This window comes from Solea solea, chromosome 21 (assembly GCF_958295425.1).
Source record: "Solea solea chromosome 21, fSolSol10.1, whole genome shotgun sequence".
Classification (NCBI taxonomy): domain Eukaryota; kingdom Metazoa; phylum Chordata; class Actinopteri; order Pleuronectiformes; family Soleidae; genus Solea; species Solea solea.
In genome coordinates, this window is record NC_081154.1 from 13932253 (window position 1) to 13953816 (window position 21564).

At 40.4% G+C, this 21564-nt stretch overlaps 2 protein-coding genes across 4 annotated transcripts; one reads left to right on the plus strand and one right to left on the minus strand.

The window, feature by feature from the left end:
- The first annotated feature begins 621 nt into the window (after window positions 1–621).
- On the plus strand, window positions 622–12837 carry LOC131448736 (myosin light chain kinase, smooth muscle-like). Of its 2 annotated transcripts, XM_058621458.1 has the most exons (18): window positions 622–804; window positions 1300–1469; window positions 3113–3259; window positions 3367–3519; window positions 4397–4498; window positions 4795–4866; window positions 4949–5079; window positions 5171–5327; window positions 5947–6258; window positions 6351–6447; window positions 6990–7193; window positions 7606–7823; window positions 8780–8903; window positions 9757–9909; window positions 10666–10795; window positions 10922–11003; window positions 11181–11321; window positions 12098–12837. In XM_058621458.1, exons 2-18 carry the CDS (start codon window positions 1301–1303, stop codon window positions 12301–12303), a joined length of 2598 nt encoding a protein of 865 aa, XP_058477441.1. In that variant the 5' UTR covers window positions 622–804; window position 1300; the 3' UTR covers window positions 12304–12837. The 2 variants fall into 2 exon arrangements, with proteins under 2 accessions (XP_058477441.1, XP_058477440.1); XM_058621457.1 differs by lacking the exon at window positions 622–804 and having other exon boundaries at window positions 1130–1469.
- A 69-nt stretch (window positions 12838–12906) lies between these two features.
- Window positions 12907–20586, minus strand: coasy (CoA synthase). Of its 2 annotated transcripts, none has more exons than XM_058621461.1 (10): window positions 20400–20586; window positions 17527–18284; window positions 17209–17423; window positions 16682–16813; window positions 15930–16119; window positions 15668–15732; window positions 15481–15565; window positions 15007–15104; window positions 14263–14409; window positions 12907–14155 (listed from the first exon to the last, which is right to left on the minus strand). In XM_058621461.1, exons 2-10 carry the CDS (start codon window positions 18206–18208, stop codon window positions 14096–14098), a joined length of 1674 nt encoding a protein of 557 aa, XP_058477444.1. In that variant the 5' UTR covers window positions 18209–18284; window positions 20400–20586; the 3' UTR covers window positions 12907–14095. The 2 variants fall into 2 exon arrangements, with proteins under 2 accessions (XP_058477444.1, XP_058477442.1); XM_058621459.1 differs by lacking the exon at window positions 20400–20586 and adding an exon at window positions 18533–18623.
- Between the last annotated feature and the right edge of the window lie 978 nt (window positions 20587–21564).

Consider the following 21564-nt stretch of genomic DNA (forward strand, 5'->3'; position numbering starts at 1 on the left):
TCAGTGTAACACCACATAAATGTATCCTCCCTTATGTCCCACACACCTCTTCCATTGTACTCTAAAAGTAATGATTGATTGTATTACCATAATACTAAATCATTTACAGTATTTTGTTATTGTTACCACACTGTAATGCAAAGTGTTAATAGTATTTAAAATAACCACTGATTACAACCCAGATATGCAGAAGAGCATCTTTGAATGCACCACCACCACTTTATCAGATGCATACTGTGTACTTAATCTGTGTAAAATTAAAGGGGAAAAAAGCTTTTCAAGTAGAATCAGAGATTCTGTTGCAGAGCGTTAGTGAGACTGCTCTTCAGAATAGTAAGAGAAAATGAAAACCTTGATAACAAAAAGCCTTCCAGGCTTTAAATATGTATAAGATGTTGTTGTATCAACAAAAGCTGAATGAAAGCACACCTTGAGAGACACACCCGCCCATCGGCTACTATCATTTCCCTTTCAATAGAATTAAAAGTGTATCACATACAGGTGAAGCTACTGTCTGTGGTCACATGGTCCCACTTCTTATTTCCATTCAAAGAAACTCAACCCCGGAAGTCCACGGTTTAAAGCACTTCACACCACTGATCCCTGTTGTGTGTCGCACAGAAAGCTGTCCTACTGGATCTGCTTGATTCCTGCGGTGACTGCGGCAGTGTGGCTCAGCCTACAGTTTGTGGAGGGAATAGGTGTCTACACGGAATTTTTTAAAAATGGCAAAGAGAAGCTGACAACAGGAGGCTGTGATTATGTTCTGAGACCAGGAGGAACCTTTATGACGTGAGGCTTCAGGTAAAATCTGCTTTTTAAGTTCTATACCACTGGTATGTGCCTCTTTTTATCTCTGTCCAACTTTCTATTCAACCTGATTGTTTTCTATCTCCCACACATTCCCCACTCTCGCTCCATATCTCTTGTGCATTTGACCACATGTGTGTGTGTCTCTCCCTCTGTTCTCTGTCCAGAGGATCAGAGGGGGCTGGACATGTGTGTTTTTAATTGGCCTTCAAACAAAACAGGCTGTTTCCTATGAAGAGTGGGACTGTGAGAGAGAAAGAAAACAAGGGAGAGAAAGAGAGAGAACGATAGAGAGAGAGAGAGAGGGGGTTGTGATTTGAGTGGCTCCTCCTGTTCACATCTCAGAGGATGTGTGAACAGAAACAGGGCAAGTACATGCAACACAATAGTGAAAACACAAAACAACTAAACCGACAGAGGAGGAGGAGGCATGGCTGAGGAGTGACTGTGTCAAACACAGTTCAGACCTTGTCTCTGTCTTTACTAAAGGATGGACAAAGATGGCCAGAAGCCAAAGACCTATGTGTCCACGTTCCGACTGGCCCTCAAGCCTCAAGCCAAACCTCAGAGTGTGGGGAAGAAAGATACAGAAAATGGACTGCATACCACTAACCTGCCAGCGAGGGGCAACAACAAACTGGGAGTCTCATTTGCAACAGGTAAACCTTTAATTAATAATACACTGATAAAACTGGGTTTCTTTAAAGTGACACTTTTAATTCTTAAAGCCAAACATTTGCCACATTTACTTAACATCCGCAGCTTCAGCTCAGTGTGGGAGCATTATGTTTTTAAGCTGAGTTTGTTTAACTTAAAGTGACTTAAAATGACAACAGTACAAAGGAAAACCAGGAATACCAGAATCTTATAGATTGCATATGCATATGTACATATGATGTCTAAATAAGGATGTAGCTTAAGTCACAAAGTAGTGATGAAATGCAAGTGCTGCTTTTGTAGTTTTGCAACGGCGGTGCATCTGAGTGCAACTGCATCACAGAGTATTGTGTTGTCATTGCATGCAACCTGCCACAAACACACACACACACACGCTGGTGGCATTCCATTATGCACTGGTGACCACGCCATTGATCATCCTGCTGCACATTCCAGGGCCACATGTGCAAACACACGTGTGGTGGGAAAATCCTGCAAACAACGTGTCACATTCCCGAAACTTGCACTAACAACTGCATACACTCAACATAACTGATGATCCTAACAGACAAAAACTATACAGTACGTCCTCATCAGTCTAATGTGGTCTAATGCAGAGGTTCTCCTTTTTTAGAAAATGGACTGATACATAGATAAAAGACTATTCCAGGGACTCCATGAAGTATTTTCACAAAAAAAGACTGTTCAATTAAAAAAGTAATCTATGAAGTATTTCAGATAACAAGATGGAAATTCATGTATTTTTCATTGTACGCTGTAGCCTTCATGGATTCATGGATGAATCTAGACATTTGACCTCCTTTTAAAAACCACTGGTCTTCAGAGACAAACTAAAGGTTTTTTTTTCTTCAAGTGTTAGCATGCATTTTACAAAACTGAAACCAACTCTTCATGCTGTGTGCATTAAACCAGTTATCTCACCTTCAAAAGTGAAAATGCAACAAGTCTCAGTCAGAAAGCAACATTCACTATCAGCCTGTAACTTTATGGACTAAAGTACACGCAACAAGAATTAACTAGAAATTCAGCCCTTTTTAAAACATATTCTGTGTTCTTGCTTGTAATTGTGCAAAATTGATGTTTCAAAATAGGTCCCACAGCTCAATAACAATAACCACACTAATAATTTAAATATAACAGTGTACAGTCTGCTTGAATGACTATCCCAAATTCCCTAGTTTCAACACAAAATTATCATATCAACACAGTAATGTCCTGTAGGCTCCATCTAAAAATATTCAGATGTACAGGAGGCCCATGAAAAGTTCCTACATCAAAGTCACAGTCACAACAAAATGCCACACAGTACAGGAAATGGTGAATGTGTTTTAATTTTTTACTCTTACTTATGATTTGATTACATTAATCAAATTATTCCAGAGGGAATACAGGAGGGGGTCCTTGGAATAACTTTTTAATCTTATACAGGACTCTTGACTGGGAAAAACACGACAGCTTTTGAGTTACATTTTGAAAAACCTTTTTTCTTTACTTAAACACTTGTAAATCTTTATTTTAATTTGGATAATGTGGCCAGGTCTGATTGGGCAGTGGAAGAGGAAACACTGTGTGTACAGAGTCTGAAAACAAACTCTATTGTTCTGGCCTTCTAATCTCCATTCAGATACCAGACACACACAAATCCAGGCACTGGCATCACCTCACTTCAAGGAGCCACTCCAGGACTGCACTGTGTGTGAAGGAAGTGATGCTACCTTTCAGGGTGTTATCACAGGAAGTCAGCCTCTGAGCGTTTCCTGGCAACACAATGGTAAACGGCTGATTATCATACCAAGAAAATGCCAAAAAATATGTGAAGGAGTAATTGGAACTCAACCGTGAAAACATGTGTTTGTCCATTATTACCTTCATGTGTAGGCAAGAGGGTGCTAACGAGTAACACGTCCTTCAAAAATGGTGTCGCTGCTCTGGCTCTGAGCCGGTGTTCACATGGAAATGCTGGGACGTACACCTGCACAGCTGAGAACAGTGCTGGAAAACAGATGAGCAGTGCTGAGTTACATGTCACAGGTGAAGTTGTAAAGCAAAATATTGTTATATTAAATCAAAAAGTACAGTATATCACATGTTGTCTTGTTCCTGGCTGATTTGTTGTTGTCGCTCCTGCTTCCATAAGGACCTAAAGCAACACAATGCAACTTTTACTGTTGATTTCTCTGAGGATGAGCCGATACGATACTCAGTATCGGGTTCAGTCTGATACTGCTCAAAATCACTGGATCGGATATCAGAGAGACAACATCTCAAATCCAATACAATCCAAAAATCCTATATGAATGTAAATAGGTAAAGTAGTCATGTTATGGGCTGTTTATTTTGTTCTTCATGGGAGAAGAATATTTTTTAACACAGTGAAATAGTTTGAAATACCTGTAGGTAAAATTGGACTCCTCATCAGTCCAAATACACATGTTTTTGTCGCTGTTGTTTCATTCTTCTGTGTATCAGCTTCTTCTATTATTTCCAGGTATTAGCTGGGGTTGGACTATTCAGTCGGACTCACATGTTTACAAAGTCCAGTTTAAGTCAGACTAACACAATAATATATTTTTTTAATGTCATATAAATACACTGACCGACTTGTACATGAGGATAATAGAATGCACTGCGCTGCACTTAAACCACTGCTCTAAGTTTTTTGAGTGGGTAAATGTAACTTAATAATAATCAGAGACTAAATCTGCCAGACTGAGGCCCAGCAAATTCCAGAATAATGCTGAACTGAGGTCAGTTAAAAAGACTTTTTACTTTTCGTGGCAATGTTTCCTACAGCGACAGCTCGGCCAGCTGAAGTTACATAGTGTTGCTTTAATGTACAGCATAAATTGCACTTACACTAACAACATCAAACTGCTATGTGTGTAGTTAACACACTGTGTTTGTACAGGAAAGGCAAAAAAGGAAATCCCAAGAGCAAGTAATCATGAGCAGCACAGAGAGGTCACACTAAAGGTCCCGGCACATGACAATACTGACTCGATGAATGAAGGTAAAGATCAACACAGAGAAGACAAGATGCATAAAACACTTTTTTTTTTAGATCCCTGTACATAAATAATGCTATTTAACAGTAAATATGTTAATAAAACTGTACCAGGGCGCAGCAACACATATGAATTTGTTTTGTTTTGGTAACAGAATGTAGTTTTTCTTCCTATCACTCCTAATAAATCTTGTAGTGGGCATCTACCAGCCCATTCAAAAGTGTCTTGCAATCTGCCACTGCAACCAAACTTGACTGCACACATGTGATTGGTCAGATACTTTTTAAACCTCCTCCTCTAGGTCCACCTGCTCCTCCAGTCTCCACAGACATCAGAAAGGTCAGCCGTCAAACACAAGACTCCTCTCGTAAAGGTGAGTAGTGAGCAGCACCTGCAGTAATCTGGTGAGGTAACAAAAAAGCTAACTCCACGTTTGAATCTCTGCCTCTCCTCAGGACCTCCTGTAGAGTTCATTCAGCCACCTGAGCAGGTGGAGGTGCGGTTAGGAGAGCAGGCCCAGCTGCACTGTGAGTTCAGGAGCAGCTGTGTCCCTGTGGCCTGCTGCTGGATTTACAACAGAGACAAAGTGAGAGCCATGCACTTTAACCAGTTTTTATCTGATTTTTTTGTACCTGGGCTTTGAAATCATTCTGCCCTCCATTCTTCTGCCTCTGCAGGTGGTAGTAGGAAGGCCAGGTATGTCTGTGAGGAGCAGTAAGACCCGGAGCAGCGTGGAGATCGCTCAGGCCTGTGCAGACGACACCGGCTCTTACACCGTCGTAGTGCGAAACCGAGAAGGCTCTGCCCAGCACACAGTCTCCCTCAGTGTCATAGGTTTGTCATAATGTCACAGAGTCAACCGTTGTGTGTGTGTGTGTGTATACTGATTATATTGAGTATTGATGTTTGAAAAACTCTCTATCTGTTGTCCTCTAACTGCATGGTGAGGGCCCAGGTGTCAAAAAGTGTTTTATGGAAAATGTGATCATTTTCATTATTGATTTATTGGTAAATTAGTTGTTTGGTCCATAAAAAATGGCAACCAGTGTATCCTAAAACTCGAAAATGGTGTCTTCAAATCAAACAGGAGCTAATATTCAAGAACATATTCACACTGAGGACACTGAACTTGTTCTTAAACTATAGTGTGTAATTTTCAGTCAAATGAGTTCACACAATACTGATTAAGTCCATCAGCTCCATGTCTCAGTATAGCAGTGCCCTGCAGCTCAAACCAGTCGCTGCAGCCCTTATTTATTGTTTGAACATGTTTAAATAAAGATTACAGAAAAAGGAAGGGGGGTAGTAGGTATTGGCAACCCCCCCCCCCAAAATAATAAATAATATATATATGTTATGAAAGTAAACATAAATTACACCTATTAATAGTTCCACTGCATCTGTTGTCTTGGTGAATGGGTAAAAAATACTTAGTTCTTGAATTCATCCACAGACCGACCTGACCCACCAGCATCCCACCCCGTCGTTTCGAAACTGTCCAGTCAGTCCCTGGTTCTGTCCTGGACCGGCCCCAGCTACGACGGCGGCACAGCCGTGCTGGGCTACATCGTAGAGGTCAGACGAGAGGGCCCGGACGAGCCTGGGAGCTGGACCGAAGTATCAAGCCGCTGCAAAAACACGTCGTACCGCGTCTGCTCAGGCCTGGAGCCTAAGGGCAGATACCGCTTCCGTGTCAGGGCCTACAACTCTGCAGGGGTCAGCGAACCCAGCCAGGAGTCTGACTGTGTCGAGATGGCGACGGAGAGTGAGTGAAGTTTCAAAACTGAGTTTGATATAACAATATTTATCAGAACAATTACTGATTGTTACCCTTTTTTTTCTATTTTGTGTCTCAAGAGGAAAAGAAGGATGAGCTGGACTCGTACATTACAGTGACCGTTGACACTAAACACAAGGTCAAGGACCACTACAATGTGCATGAAAAGCTGGGAGTGTAAGTATTTGAATTAAAAAGATAATCATGCTTAAGCTGTATGTATAGATTTTTTATTTTACATATGAATTATTCTTTAAATGCCAATAATCAAAGAATCATAACGTGACATATAATAGACTGACATTGGGTTTAATTATCCTGCCAAACTCTCAATGGATGTGATGTTATGTGAGTTTCTGTCTCAGTGTCTGTCTTCTGCTCCTGAAGCAGTGAGAAGTGCGTAGCCAGTGAGTTGTACTTTGCATAGGAACTGAATCTGCTAAAATCAACAAGCAACCAGCTCTCCGCACAACACAGAGGAAACCCAACAAGAGCATAAAAAGCAGAAGAAAACCTTATGAAGCAGAGCCCACAGGGCCAAACAGGAAAGAAACATTTAGAAAGAATCAAGACTACTGTTGAGTCTCCTCTGTCATTGCTTTGGCTGCAGCTCAGGATGCTCGCTTCCCGATTATCGTGACAATTTAGCCCCCTTTAAACTGTCAATTGAAAGCTGTCAAACACTGAAGTGGAGTTATGATGTCCTGTTTCCCTTCCAGTGGGAAGTTTGGCCAGGTGTTCCGGTTGACCCATAAAGAGACGGGGGACAATTATGCAGGGAAGTTCTATCAAGCCCGGACGCACAAGGCCAAAACTGCTGCCCGCAAGGAAATTGAGCTGATGAACTTTCTCCATCATCCAAAGCTGGTCCAGTGTCTGGCTGCCTATGACACACACTCCGAGCTGGTCATGGTCATGGAGTAGTAAGTAATGAAAGTTGATTGAGAAATTTTACTACTGGAGGTACTTTTGATTATATTTCTGCTTCCTATTTGCTAAAGTATGACTGAAAACACAAAGAAACTATTTCAGAAGTTGATTATATTGCTTGAAAACTCAGTAGTTAAGACATGGACTGCCACCGCCCTCCCCTGTGTTGCTGGTGTATACACACAAACACTCTCTCGGTCAGGTCTTCTAGTGTTGCTCGACAGACACGTTACATCATTTCTGTTCACAAAGACCAAACAGAGGCAGAATAATAACAACATCAACAACTCACATACATGGATTACAAATTGCATGTGGAGGCATCCACATAAATTACTGTAGTACAGTAGATGGGTTTCTTTTTTTCGGGCACATGGACCTTAAAAGTGTTTCCCCCCTCTTCAGTATTGCGGGTGGAGAACTCTTTGAACGCATTGTGGACGAGAACTTTGAGCACACAGAGCTAACCAGTGCCCGCTACATGCAGCAGATCCTGGAGGGCATGCAGTACGTTCACAAGCAGAACATCGTCCACCTTGACCTCAAGCCGGAGAACATCGTCTGCGTGGACTCCACTGGCACACGCATCAAGATCATCGACTTTGGCCTGGCCAGTAAACTGAGTGAGTTTGATGGATCTGTATTTGAAGGATACGTCGCAAAATTATTGGATCTTATCTTGTCAAGTGCACATGTCGGGAAAATATTTTATGTTTTTCAAAAGTTTCCATTTGCCCACTGGGGATGTGCGTATTTCAGTGGACGCACAAGTGTCCTGTGTGTGTGTGTGTGTGTGTGTGTGTGTGTGTATATATAAGGATAAGAGGAAAAGTCAAAGTTCCTTATAAGGCCTGTTTTGAGTACAAACAGTAGTTGGCAACAGTTGTACATTCTGCTTGTACATTCTGCTAATGTTTTGTATCCCCTATTTAAATACAAACATGACCAATGCCTCCTAGATGTCTGGTTAGTTAATGGCCACTGAAATCCTGAAAAAGACAAAAAACAGTAACAGCACACAGTGAGTTGTTGGGGATTTACATCACCGTGTATGGAATGTACTGAATACACAGAGATCCAGTCGAAGATTGGTCAAGGATTATCGTGGTTGATGAAAGACATGCCCCTGACCTCCTCATTCACCTTCCTGATGTCATCTGGATGATATTTCACAAAGAAACAAATCAGAAATGCAAGTTTTAAACTGTACAAAAACCTAGGACGTTAAACTGGTCTGGACCAGATGTTTACCGCAGTCAATCCTGAGCTGCTTTGACATGTAAATGTATTTGTTATTTCTTGGGTCTTCCTGGAAATTCCCCTGTGATTTCTGCAAACTGAAGACACAAAAAAATAACCTATCAATGGTCAATACAGCACAGCAACTCCTTACATGGGGAACTCCATCACTGGTCCTTAACTCAAGAAAAGCAACATGCGAAGCCACGTGAGGCAGAAAATATGGTGACACTTCAGAACGAAGAGCTCCAGTCAGGGTGGTCTATTTAGAGAAGACTGGAGCCATTTGTAAATAACCACAGAAAAACCTTCAGGATGACGTGTTGTCTGTTCTCTGCAGACGATAACGAACCTCTGATGGTGATGCACGGCACGCCAGAGTTTGTGGCCCCTGAGGTCATCGGTTTCGAGCCCGTGAGCCTGGAGACGGACATGTGGAGCATCGGAGTCATCTGCTTCATCCTGTAAGTTTCCCAGTGGTGCTGACAAGTGCAGCTCATGGTGTGTGCATTAGATCACCCCCAACATGACGCAAAGCTACTGTCGCATGTTCTGAAAGACAACATGTATTCATTGATTTATTAGGGACACTGCACATTTATGAACATTTATGCGCACGCATGCCAGATAACAGCCGTTTACATCTGCAGTTTCAAGGCAGATTAATGGAAAATAAAATATTGAGGAACATAAAAAAACTCAAAACAATTACATTTTTTTTTTCTCATAAAATTATTAAATGTGAGACAAGCAAAAACATCAGAATAAATAACACTAGGTAAACAAAGATAAAAATATTGTAAAAAAACATCCAGTATATGTTTGAAATAAACAAATGTTATTAATTTGTACTTCATTCATGAGTTACTTTTAATAAATCAGCATTTGCAAATACATGCAAGGGATATATTACTAAAAATAGATACATATTTTTTACACAAATAAAACTATAGTAAAGTAATTTCAGTGTCGTGGTTTTTCCCTTTTTTGCTTATATTTTAAATTGTGTGTATATATACACACACTTTTTCAACATATTACAAACTTTAATTTCTAAATTAATACAATATTATTAAGGCAAATATTAGAAATATGTCTAAGGCTTTACAAAAAACTGCAAATGCAGATTTGGTGCCATCTCCTGGTGATAATGTGGTACTTCCACAGTCCCCACTCCTAATATTAGTTCTTTCAGTGAGCACGACATAAAGGGGAATTACAGTGAGAATATCCTCTGTGCATACAGTGACACTTTATTTACTTATTACAAAGAAAGTAATATGTTCATATATAATATAACTGCTTTGTGTCCTTCAGGCTGAGTGGAGAATCCCCCTTCCAGGGGAACAGCGATGCTGAGACTTTGGCTCTCGTGACTGCAGCCAGCTATGAGTTTGACCAGGAGAGTTTTGAGGACATTTCAGATCAAGCTAAAGAATTTATCAGCTCCCTGCTGGAAAAAGACCCCAGGTTGGTGTTTTTGGGAATTATCTTAGTGTTCACCTTCCTGTAAAAACAATTGCCGCTCACAGACTTGGATTCAAGTTCGTCTTGGATATAATTAAGAATGTTTAAAGCTTTGTAGATTTTCCAGTCTGTGCTCGGGTGCCTTCTGGCTCATAATCTGTAAGAATAATCCTGCCATTACCCGCAGACACCCGCAGCCATTACACGCATCAGTTGGTGAGGGGAAAAAAAGAGTTATAATTCTATATGAGAGTCGTATAAAAACAGAACGACCCATATGCATTAATAAATGTATGTGCTATCTTGGATTTGTATACTGCACAGTACTGTGCAAAAGTCTCAGTATAATGACTACATTTCTCAATCTCTTTCTTGGAATACAACCTAATAAATAAATATAGGGAATATGTTTGTTGTATTCGATAATTAAATTCTGTAAAAATTACAAATCTTTTCAGAAAATCCTGCTTCTATTGGCTTTTAAGTTTCAGGGTCATGGCTCCTTTCAATTCATTAACAGACTTTGACACACTTAAAACCATCAGCAGGGCCAAGAAGAAGTGGTGGCCTAAATCAAGCTGCATCAGTACACACACACTTAAATGGACACAATTGATTGCCCATAATTTTTTTTATGACCATTTACATTTTTTGCAGAAACTTTGCTCTGGACACGACTAAGAGAGCCAAATAATTCGCGGCTGCTGGCAGTAATTCATGACCTTTTTGTTTCTCGCTGTGTCTTCGTCCCCTTTGCAGTTGCAGGTTATCATGCACTGAGGCCCTCGCTCATCCCTGGATGGTCTCTTTCACCCCTCTGAACCGCAGACCCACCAAATCCCTCAAGAAGGAGAAGATGAGACGCTTTCTGGCAAAGCGCAAGTGGAAGGTAACGGATGTACAATTTTCTTATCAGCGTTTCACTGTGACGACCTTTGAAAACAATTGTCCTTCACAGACCTGAAGCTAGGATGTGGATGTAATTTGTCTTCCCCCGCGCTGTTTGTCCTTTTAGAAAACCGGCAAGGCTGTTTTGGCCCTACAGCGGATGGCTAACCTCTCCAACAGGCCAGACTCTCCTGGCAGCTCCTCAGAGGGTAACACAGATAAATGGACACACACACACACTCACACACGTGTGCCCCCACCCCCCATTTCCCACAGCCACATACATATGTCAGATGATTCACAGTCTCAGGTTGTCACTTCGAGTTTTGCCCTTTGTGATCGTTAAAGCCTTGTTTTATTCGTCATCGTTTCTCTCTCGCACGCAGATCCAGGCTGGAGTCGAGAGGCAGAAGAAGCCATCCAGTCGCTGGACAAGCAGCTTCAGACGGAACCGTGCTTCCAGCAAGCCCTGAGGGACGCCACCCTCCCCAGAGGAGCGACAGCTCAGCTAAGATGCTGCGTCACCGGTACAGTGACTGAGCTGTGATGCACTTCATTAAATTCTTCCCTGTCACAGTCTACAAAGGGCCGAGGGTGAAAAAGGGGGGACAAAAATAACATTGTAATTGCAATAGAATGAGATCAAGTACAAATACACTGTTACTGTACTGAAGTACATTTATCTGTACTTAAAATTTCTAGCAACTTTTACTCACTTTTTACTCCAATACATTTCCCATAACTACATTACTACCAAATCAGAAGAAGAGTTTGTAAATGGTCTGTATTTATAAATCACTTTTCTAGTCTTGATGACCATTGAAAGCTGTTTTACACTACAGTTTTGCCATTGACACACACATCTTTCATATCCATTGGAGCTGGGAATTGAACCCACAACCTTCTAGTTGAAAAACTGCTCGCGGTACGACTGATCCACTGTCGCTCACTTACAACTCAGAAAAGTATCCCTTTTAGACTAAACTAGTTAGAGGTCCAGTGAGTTCACACTTATGACTACATATGTTTATGTAGTATATTAAATTCCTGCCAATAAACACCCCACTGGTCCACTGGCGATTATTTACTCTTCAATTAACTCCTATTCATGTATTTTCTCTTCAGACTTGCACACATGCAGAGGTGATTTAGTGTCTCCTGTAGTGAAATTACCAATATTTAAGCAGCCTATTTAGTGTAATGTTGAAGTCATTAGTCATATTTTATTTTAAGTACATTGTGCTAAATTGAGTGTGTATAAAACGTGATTGATCCTTCAGTTGTGCTTCACTCTCATTCTTAGGTTACCCACAGCCAAAAGTGAAGTGGCTTCAGAACGAGAAGCCGGTGCCGGAATCGAACAGAGTGAACATGGAGCAACATGAAGACGGGCTCTGCTCTCTGGTTCTGAAAGATCTGGAGCCTTCTGACTCTGGGGTGTATGTGTGCCGGGCCAGCAACAAGCTGGGGGAAGCGATGTGCTCGGCCAAACTCAGAGTGGAGCTGTGACTGTGAGGAAAAGCAGAGGAAATGCACCGCAGTGAGTGCAGGTTTTCCTTAGCCTGAGGGAGATTCTTCCTCAGAAAAAGTGACATGAACAGTTGGATTAAGTCTGAACTTCAGTACATGAATGGACAGTCACCACTATATGTTGTCATTAACCATGAAGGGATTAATGAGATTTGGACACATGCCCAGAGTCCTTTGTTTCACACATCATCACTTACTAGTGCACTTTTTTCTAAAGAGTGTTTTCCTTCATGTGTGTTTTATAATGTTTAATCACAAGTGCACAATGTTTTGAATGATTGAAATAGTCACATCATGATACTGTTGGCACGTACATAATTGTGCAGTTTGCACATTTTAATACTGTTGAAATGTGATTTAATAAAGTGAAAATTAAAAAATACTTAAAATTACAAAGTGTAAAATGCACTTTATTTTAGACATCTATATGAAAAGATTGCAATAAAAAAACAAATATATGGTATTTTGGATTATTTTCCAAAATAGTATGTGGGGGTTCTAATAGACAACATCTACAAAAAAGCCTTAAATCTGTGGTTGACGATAATAAACACAATAAAAAAAATGGAGAGGATCCAGAGATGGAGAGGTTCATCAGTTTTATTTTATTTACATAAAAACTGACAATCTTAGCATTTTATACATGATACATAACATTAATTCAACCATGATTAAACACACTTTGATCACTTTTGGTTTTCCCAGGCAGCTTTCATGGACATTAACTATGAGAGGAGACGGGCCATGTAACAAGGGTCTCTGAGGCAATCATCAATTTTGTCTACTCATGATTTATCCGAAGTACTGAGCCTGAATTTAAGCTGCTTTCTTGTCAATGTACTAAATATCTTTCTAGTTCCATTGTCTTTCTGTACTCTGTGCATTCACCAGTCAATGTGACAACTACAATATATTTTGGAATATTAACAGTCTATCATACAGTGTACCTTTTGTATTCATAATTTATCATTAGACAGTGAAAACAAAAATGTTAACATTCCCCATACTGTGAAACCTCAAAGATAAATGCATCATCATTAATTCTACCTATCCATTATTATTATTATTATTATTAATAAATTCTTTCTTCTTTCTTTCATGAACTGACAAAATGCTGAAAACATTCAATTTGCAGAAACCTTCATTCCTGAATGGGCCGCATGGTGGAGTAGTGGCTTGCTCGCACTGTTGCCTCACAGCTAGGTTTGTGACCCGGTCCAATGAGGGCCTATCTTTGAGTGTTTGAGAGTGTTGCATGTTCTCCCCATGTTCGTGTGGGTTTGCAGCGGTGAACGAGTGTTAGAATGAATGGTTGTTGGTCTCTGTGTTTGCTCTGTGATGGACTGACGAGGCTGTGACTCTGCCTTTCGCTTTATGTCAGCTGGGGTTGACTCCAGCTAACCCTCATGTGGAGGTTTTATCTGTAGACAGTGAGTCAATGAATGAGGTCTCTGATTGATATCATTGAGACAACTAGTGTTCATAGAAGGTGTAACATTTGTAGAAAACAGCATCATCACTTTTCCTTAAACAGGGCATTTTTTAAAAAAAATCCCACCAGACTTTAAAAAGGTGTGGAAAGTCAATCAGGCACTGAGTCTTGGTCGAAGTTCACTGCGAAGGCAAAGTGGCCGTTTTCACTTCTCTCTGAGGCAAAACTCCCTCATGTAGATGAGGTGTTTTTGTGCCACATCTCTGGGCCTGACACATGCGTTGCATTGCGTGTGTGTGTGTGTCACCAATAACATGACACAGTGACCCATGCATGTTCCTATTGTTTCACTTGTCTCTGTTGGATTCTGTCCTGAAGAAGACTCCAAGCTCTCAACACCTTTAAAATGAAAGACAATCAAATAAAACGTCATAAATATCAATTTTAAAGACTTAATGTAATGCAGACACATAGACAGTATACTGGTAGGGTGATGTGTGTTTGACCTGTTTGTGTGTGACCTCTGGTTCCCACAGTGTGCTGAGCACTACGTTGGCGCGTTGCACTTGTTTAGCGTTGGACCACTGGCTCTGCAGTCTGCGCAGAGCATCTTCTGTGGTCACACCATCCCGCTCCGTTATCCTCAACACTGCCTGAGAGAGGGGGGAAATCAAGAGAAAGCAGGTCAGAATACAGCAGAGTTGCTGCTCCCAAGTGGTAACAGTAAGGAATTACAACATGTATTTTTCTACCATTTTCTTCATGACATGCAACACACTAGTGTCCGAAGATAAACTCCTCAGGACAGGTGTTATTACACTTATCAACGTCCATATGTTGATTTATTTGAAGTCACTGCTACAATATAAACACTAATCATCACATCATTTCTTTTTTTAAATTGTAAAAATCTAATTTAATGCTGTACAGCAGCATGAAAAGTAATTTGATTCACTCAGATCCTCCCTGGACTTGTTTTCTTTCTCTACTACAGACACATCTGTACAGTCAGACTCATTAAAAAGATCATTTTGATCTCATGAACAGACATCACATCAGTGTGTATTTGAACACAGGGCAGGGGATGCCAGATCTGATCTCATGTGGTCAAAGGAGATGCATCCAGGAGGTGTTCTGGTGCCAAGTGTTAACAGTTGAACATTAGTATGTCCACACGCAACTGGATCTCTTAGGACGGACGCTAATTCCAGCTCTGAAATAGGCCTTAGTCCCATCGCAGATAATATTACCTCCTCCTCTGGGATAATGGTGACCCACACCTCGTGGACCATGTCTGTCCAGCCGGCCTCCAGGAGAACAGCTGCATCCATCACACAAACCTGTTTACCTGCAGAGAGCACAGTACAGGGTCACATAAAGTTAGCAGGGGTGTATCAAGATAGTTTGGAGGCCCTACATCAAACAGAGACTAAACCTAGTGGGGTTGGGCCTAGTTATGGGGTTTCAAATGTCCACAGCTTACAAAGTGGTTGTTGCTGTGGACCAATGTAACCAGCTGTTATCTTCCATCTTTTGAAGTTCCTTTCTTATTCATGTGTATGATACGAAACTTCTGGCACATAATACATTTGAAATATATTCTGTGGCACGGTTGTTTATTCCTTTTATAGAGATGAGTAGACATTTGATGTGGAATGTGACAGACTATTGAATACAACCGTTTTACAGTATTTTAGATCAATGAATCAAAGTTCATACAGTACCTTCCTGTCTGGCTTGGCTGATTGTGTTCTTCACCAGAAGTGCTATTTCAGGCCACACAATATGTGTTAGGGCTTTTAGCCGCTCCTGCAGTATAAACACAGGACATCTGGTAAATCTAGTGTAACGTGACATGACATTTGTAATGTTGACACTTAACTGACACATGATCAATACTTGTCACTTTACCTGGTTTCCAAAAACTTTCCTTCCTAATGCACGTCTGTTGATTGTTTTATCTTCATTCAAAATATCTAGAAGATAGAAAAAAAAAAGAACTTGTCATTGCACCGAAATGCATGATATTTCATATGTTGCCTATTAAAATCCTGAAAAATTACTGTTTACGGTGACATCTAAGAAGCTTATGTGAGGTACCATAAACAGATAAGGTGGCCCGACTGGTTTTTTTAACGGCATATCCTGGAGGCAAAATGATGTTTTTTCTCACCTGACCCAAATTCTTCCAGCACTTTGTGATAGGCTGCTGTGCCCGGCTCATACACCTTATGGCCCAGTTTGTCACAGTCGATCCTAACTGCACCCAACGCCTCCAGCTGCTTGGCGATGGAGCTCTTTCCACTGCCGCTGCCTCCTGTCAGCCCAATCACATACGGAAGGGGAGGGAGGTGGGAAGTGTCCTAGCACACAAGAAACAGGAGGAACAAAAGTTCAAGAAATAAGCTGAATACCAACAAATAGCCGAGGCCAGCAATAATCAGTAATTGGGAAACATTTGTGAGCTACTTTGTTGCAGTTGAGCTCATTATCGCTCACTATAACAGTAATAATATTAGTTAATATAACTGGGGACAATACTAGGCATGTATATTCTATGTTTTGATAGATATAATGTTGAAATTAATTACAAAGATCACAAAAAAAAAACACAATACAACAATAGCAGTGATAATTATTTTTCTTCTTGCTTTAACAGTCATTTGCACTTTGGCCTAAAGATAATGTGAAAGAAAAGGCTGTGACTCTTTGACCAGTTCCTTTCAGAGCAGTTAAATATTAAAGTTACCTTGTATTTGACCTTTGTTACAAAATCCTCAGCAGTAATTTTTTTCCCCCTATGTTTTCCTCCAGTGACGTAGTGAAAACCATAAAAATATGCATGATTATTGATTTCAAGCCCCAACATGTTCTATACAAACTTGTCTCATACAAAAATGTATACTTCGTTTTAACAGGACTTACTTTAGGCGGGGTGAGGAGGGTGCCAAGGAGTCGAGAGCGCAGGCTCGAGGAACTGATTTTCTCCTCCTCGCTCTCTGTGTGATAGGCATCTTTAAGCAACTGGATCTCGTGAATAACAAGAGGTGGAAGATCCTGTTCAGGAGGCAGAGAACACACATAAGTCACCGATATACTCTATATACTCTTTGAAATACTCTCTATATATGCTTTTCTCACACTGTAAACATGCTAGTGGGGTTCATTAAGTCGTCTTCCTGTATAGTAGCTCTCAGAACAGCACTGTTAATGGAATTTGAGTAGAGAGCGGTTTTAAAATTGTGCTGTGTGGAGAACAGAGGATACCAAAATGAACCTTATACCGTTTTCCAAGAGATATATGTATGATAAATTAATAATGACATATCATTGTGACCCATAGTCTCTGTGAATAACTGGTCTAAAGTGTAGTTGTGGCAGCATCTACAGTGTTTACATGATATTTGAATTTCAAATGCCTATTCATGCACACTGTTCAGCTCTCAACTCACATTCTCAATGCGTCTCCTGTTCACAGCCTCGCCTCCTAGTCTGGTCTCCTCACTGACCACGATGCACTGTAGCAGCGGGTCGACGATAGACACTCCAAAGGGGTCATCAAGGGGCACGATCTCAAGCTGTAACGATGGTTTGACGTCCTGCAGGAACTCGTGCAGTCTCTGTACGCGCAGAGAGTAGGGCTCAATCAACTCTGTTAGCACTTTCTCTGAGGACAAGAAGAAAAGGGTGCGATTTGTAAATTAAATCGTAAAAATTTGAGACGTGAGAAACTTAATGTCGACGTGCAATACTGACAATGAACAACTCACTTTTTAGCATTGCTTCGTCACACACACCAATAAGGCACCTTCTATTCGATAGCAGGCATGATATGTTAAGCAGCGTCTTGTGGGCCCCATGGAGCCGGTCGAATGTCCCCCCTACCACCACATCACTGTAAGTTTCCAAAGATTCTGCCTGATTTTCAGGCTTTTCCTGTTCTTCTTTCTCCTGCAGCTTCATTAGCTCAGGGTAAAGCAACACTGAGGGCAGACTGGGGCTGCAGACATAGCATTGGCCAGTGTACTTCTGCAAACTCTGGGTGATCTGATGCGACTGACCTGGGTCCTGCAGAGGAAAGTCTGTCAGCACCACCTCCGGTGAGTGAGACAGGGACTGTGGAGTGGGGAAGGGGCAGTTTGAAACTGCAGTGCCATTGCAAGCTGCTGACAGAGAGCGGACATTGGTCAGCAAAACCTTGATATCAAGGTGCGCACAAATATCCGCCGCATTGCTGTAAAGGCGGTTAATGAGCGTCGACAAGTCCACTACTGGTGGAATGAAAACAGATCGAGGCTGGTTCCCACTTCCCAAGTTCAGCCCAGGGTGGAGATGGACGTAGAGTGTGCGCTCTACGAGCTGAGCGGCAGAGGTGAGCACCGGAGCGATGCGCAGGGGAAGCGTGTGGAGAGGAGAAGTCAGCACAAGGATGCCCGTGCTGAACATGGACATGATACTGGCTGATAACACAAGAGAATTTACAGCTGCTGCAGTGTCTAGGAGGTCACTGTACAGGGGTGGTAAAGCACTGAAGAGGAGCAAAGAGAAAGAAAATGTTAATATATTTCTATTAAGTTAAGATTATGGTTACAATAGTATGTTTAACGCATTGCAATCTGGAACAACTGGACAGCATATTTAAAATGAAAAAAACAAGAGCTGAAGCATTCAAATCAAACTGGAGGAATTTTGAATTTCATCTCTCGTGAAGTGACCGGTTTAAAATTACTTCATTACCAACCACGTCTTCACACTCTTAGAAAAGTCATAACACACCATTTCTGGTAGAACCACATGTTTGGATGCATCATTGTGGCATGTTGCAGGACTTTAACTGGTCATGGAATATTGTTTACTTCTAATGATTTCTGTCTGCAGTTCAAAGTTCAGTCCATTACTCTTTCATCTGCCTTTGTTCTTGGTTCCCAATTCATTCCTATGGGAATTTTTGGCAATTTCCGTCTTCATATTGACTTGAACCACTTAGAAAAGTCCCAACAAACAATTATCAGTTGAACTACAGTTTTGTAGTATTTTATTAAACTACACATTTCTGCTGGAAAAGAAATATTAATAGGAATAAACATGGGAGATTGTAATAGAGATCAAATTCATTGGACCGTGAAGTTTAAAGCTTTCAAGCTGACACTAACAACAATAAACATGTTGAAGACACATTTTCTCAAGTTTAGGCATTAAAACTGAAGAGGTGGGTCATTGGGTTTAGGTGAGTGGAGAATGATCACTTGTTGATTACACTGCTTCTATATGCTAGTTTAATATTAGTCTAGGTCCCAGACACTTGCTCTCATGTCTCACTTCATGACAGTTTTATTTAAGAGATCAAGGGCAGATTGTGACTACATGCTTTTTTTAGGATCCTTAAATGTTTTTGCTGTTAGGTCATTAGAGTCAATTTACCTTTCAGTTAGTCTGTGGTTAAAGGTACAATGGTTTTCTCTGCTTAAAAAGAATCTCATCAGCAGCATCTATTCTGCACCAACACTGGCATCACAGAAGCTCATCCTGATAAATGTGCAAAAACAAACAGCAGAAAAGCTCAGTGAACCACTTTACTGTAGCTATGGAGTGAATATTTGGACAATAGTCATGGGAAAGCAACCCCCTGTTGATTTTTTTTTGAACGTTGTGGTTTTTATTTCTTTAATATTATTTCTAACATTACTTTTGCTAGTGCCAGCTATGTCTACTACCTGGATAATCTCATTTATCTTCTCTACATCATTACCACAAAAAAAATACATGATAATTATGTGCCATGTCATAAGTCATTTTTGAAAAGGACGTTTTCATGTAAAGCTCAATGAAATGCATACTTCATAAAAGGTATAAAGGTTTACAATGATAATAATAATAATAATTATCTTTAATGACAGTTCTTATTATTTGACAGTTAATTTCTGTTCTAATGGGGGTTGTGATGGTTCTTGTATCACTATGGGGCCTTTCCCACATGCTACACACTGGCAGTGCAATTACACATAGTCTAAATTAAGTCTAAATATGTATTGTGTCAGTGTTTGGGTGGAGTTCCTACCGTGCATGAATGTAATTACTCATTTCTGTGGAGGTGGTTGTGCCTCAAATATCTTATAGTAAATCAAGAACTCAAAAGCTAACTGAGAGGAAAACTGTGCAGAAACACTCCATGACAGTGTTCCTGATTCCTAACTCCGCCCACAACAAAGGTGACTGGTTATTCTGTAACCACACCATTGGCTGCTTTTATAGTCACTGACCAATCAAACTGCGTGAAAAGTCCATGTTTCTAATAAGGAACTGGAAGTACTTCAGTTAAAAATCCCAGCTACTAGAAAGAGAGGTGAGGTTTTGGCAAACATTGTCATATTGCTACAGGAGCAGCTGCCATTTACTTGTGTGTGTGTGTGTGCTATTAGTGTCGCAGCTAGCAAGCGTTTAGTACTACCATCACATTGCCTGTTGAAAATAAAAAAATAAACAAAACAAAACAGCAAAAAGTCTGATGATAGCAGTACGTATAAACATATGATTTCGGCTTTATTGTTTAGGCAACAACATGCACAGAGCATCTGTAATCGTTTTTAAACTGTCACTTAGGACTGGCACATACAAGGAGCCTTGTAATTTAGCATGAGCTTACCTGCTAACGAGCGAAGCTAAAGCGACGTGAATGACGGATATATGGTGCCGTAAAGACTCGGATCGGACCGCACCTCCACTGAACAAACTGCTCTCCTGACACTCCTTCAGCAATGACCGTGAGATCCAGCTCACACCCAGCCCAGACACTGCTGGAAGAAGTCGTTCACACACAATCTGAATTGCGTTAGGTGGTCACGTGACATGTTGCCTGCACGCTGATTGGTTGGAGAAATGGCGTGTGTATATATACATACAGTTCAGAGAAGCTGTATGAAGCAGGTGACATACTATAGTATATTTATAATGCTATATATATATAATATCTAATAATATAGTTTATAATGCTAAATATGTCCTACAGTCTTCAAATATGTATTTAGTGCATTATTAGATACAAGAAATATACACTAGTTAAATAGGTGAGTTCATCTGTTGTAAAATACTCTGATGAGCCATAATAATTAAAATACGTTACTTACAATACTTTGCATTGATTTGTACAGGAGGAAAAGTAATACCAACTGTTGGTAAAAAAAAAACAAAACAAGTAGCATAATGTTACTACAATATTATAACATATTTTACATTAAACTACATTTACAGTGAGCTTTGGCTGATCAGCCATGATGTGAAAAATGGAGAACTGTTTCTAATATTATGACTGACCATTGTCTACTGCAAACTCATGAATACAGTATTTCAAACAGTCCTCACATGTGTGTTTATTAAGCGCTTGAACATTTTATTGTTAGACACAAGACAAGCACACAGTTTAAGAAATAAACTAAACTGTTGTAAAGTAAACCAAATGACACATGGTTTAGAAGTCCATACACCCTGAGGAACCTTTAACCTGTTCCTTGTTTAAAGGTTCCTCAGGGTGTATGGACTTCTGTGTTTAAGATAGTGCATACATTTGTGGAAAGATACATATTCTAAAGTATACAAGTAAAAGCCCTTACATGTGGTTGTTGTTACATGCTTGACTTTTCTTTTTTTTGTTAGACACCCATATTGTATATATATTATGATCACACACTGCTTACATTGTATACTGTATATTAATGCCTTTTCTAAATTAGTTAGTACATTAGTTTGTAGTACTTCCTGCTCTTTTTAATTCATACTAAGTATCCATCACAATTTTTACTATCATGCCTGCT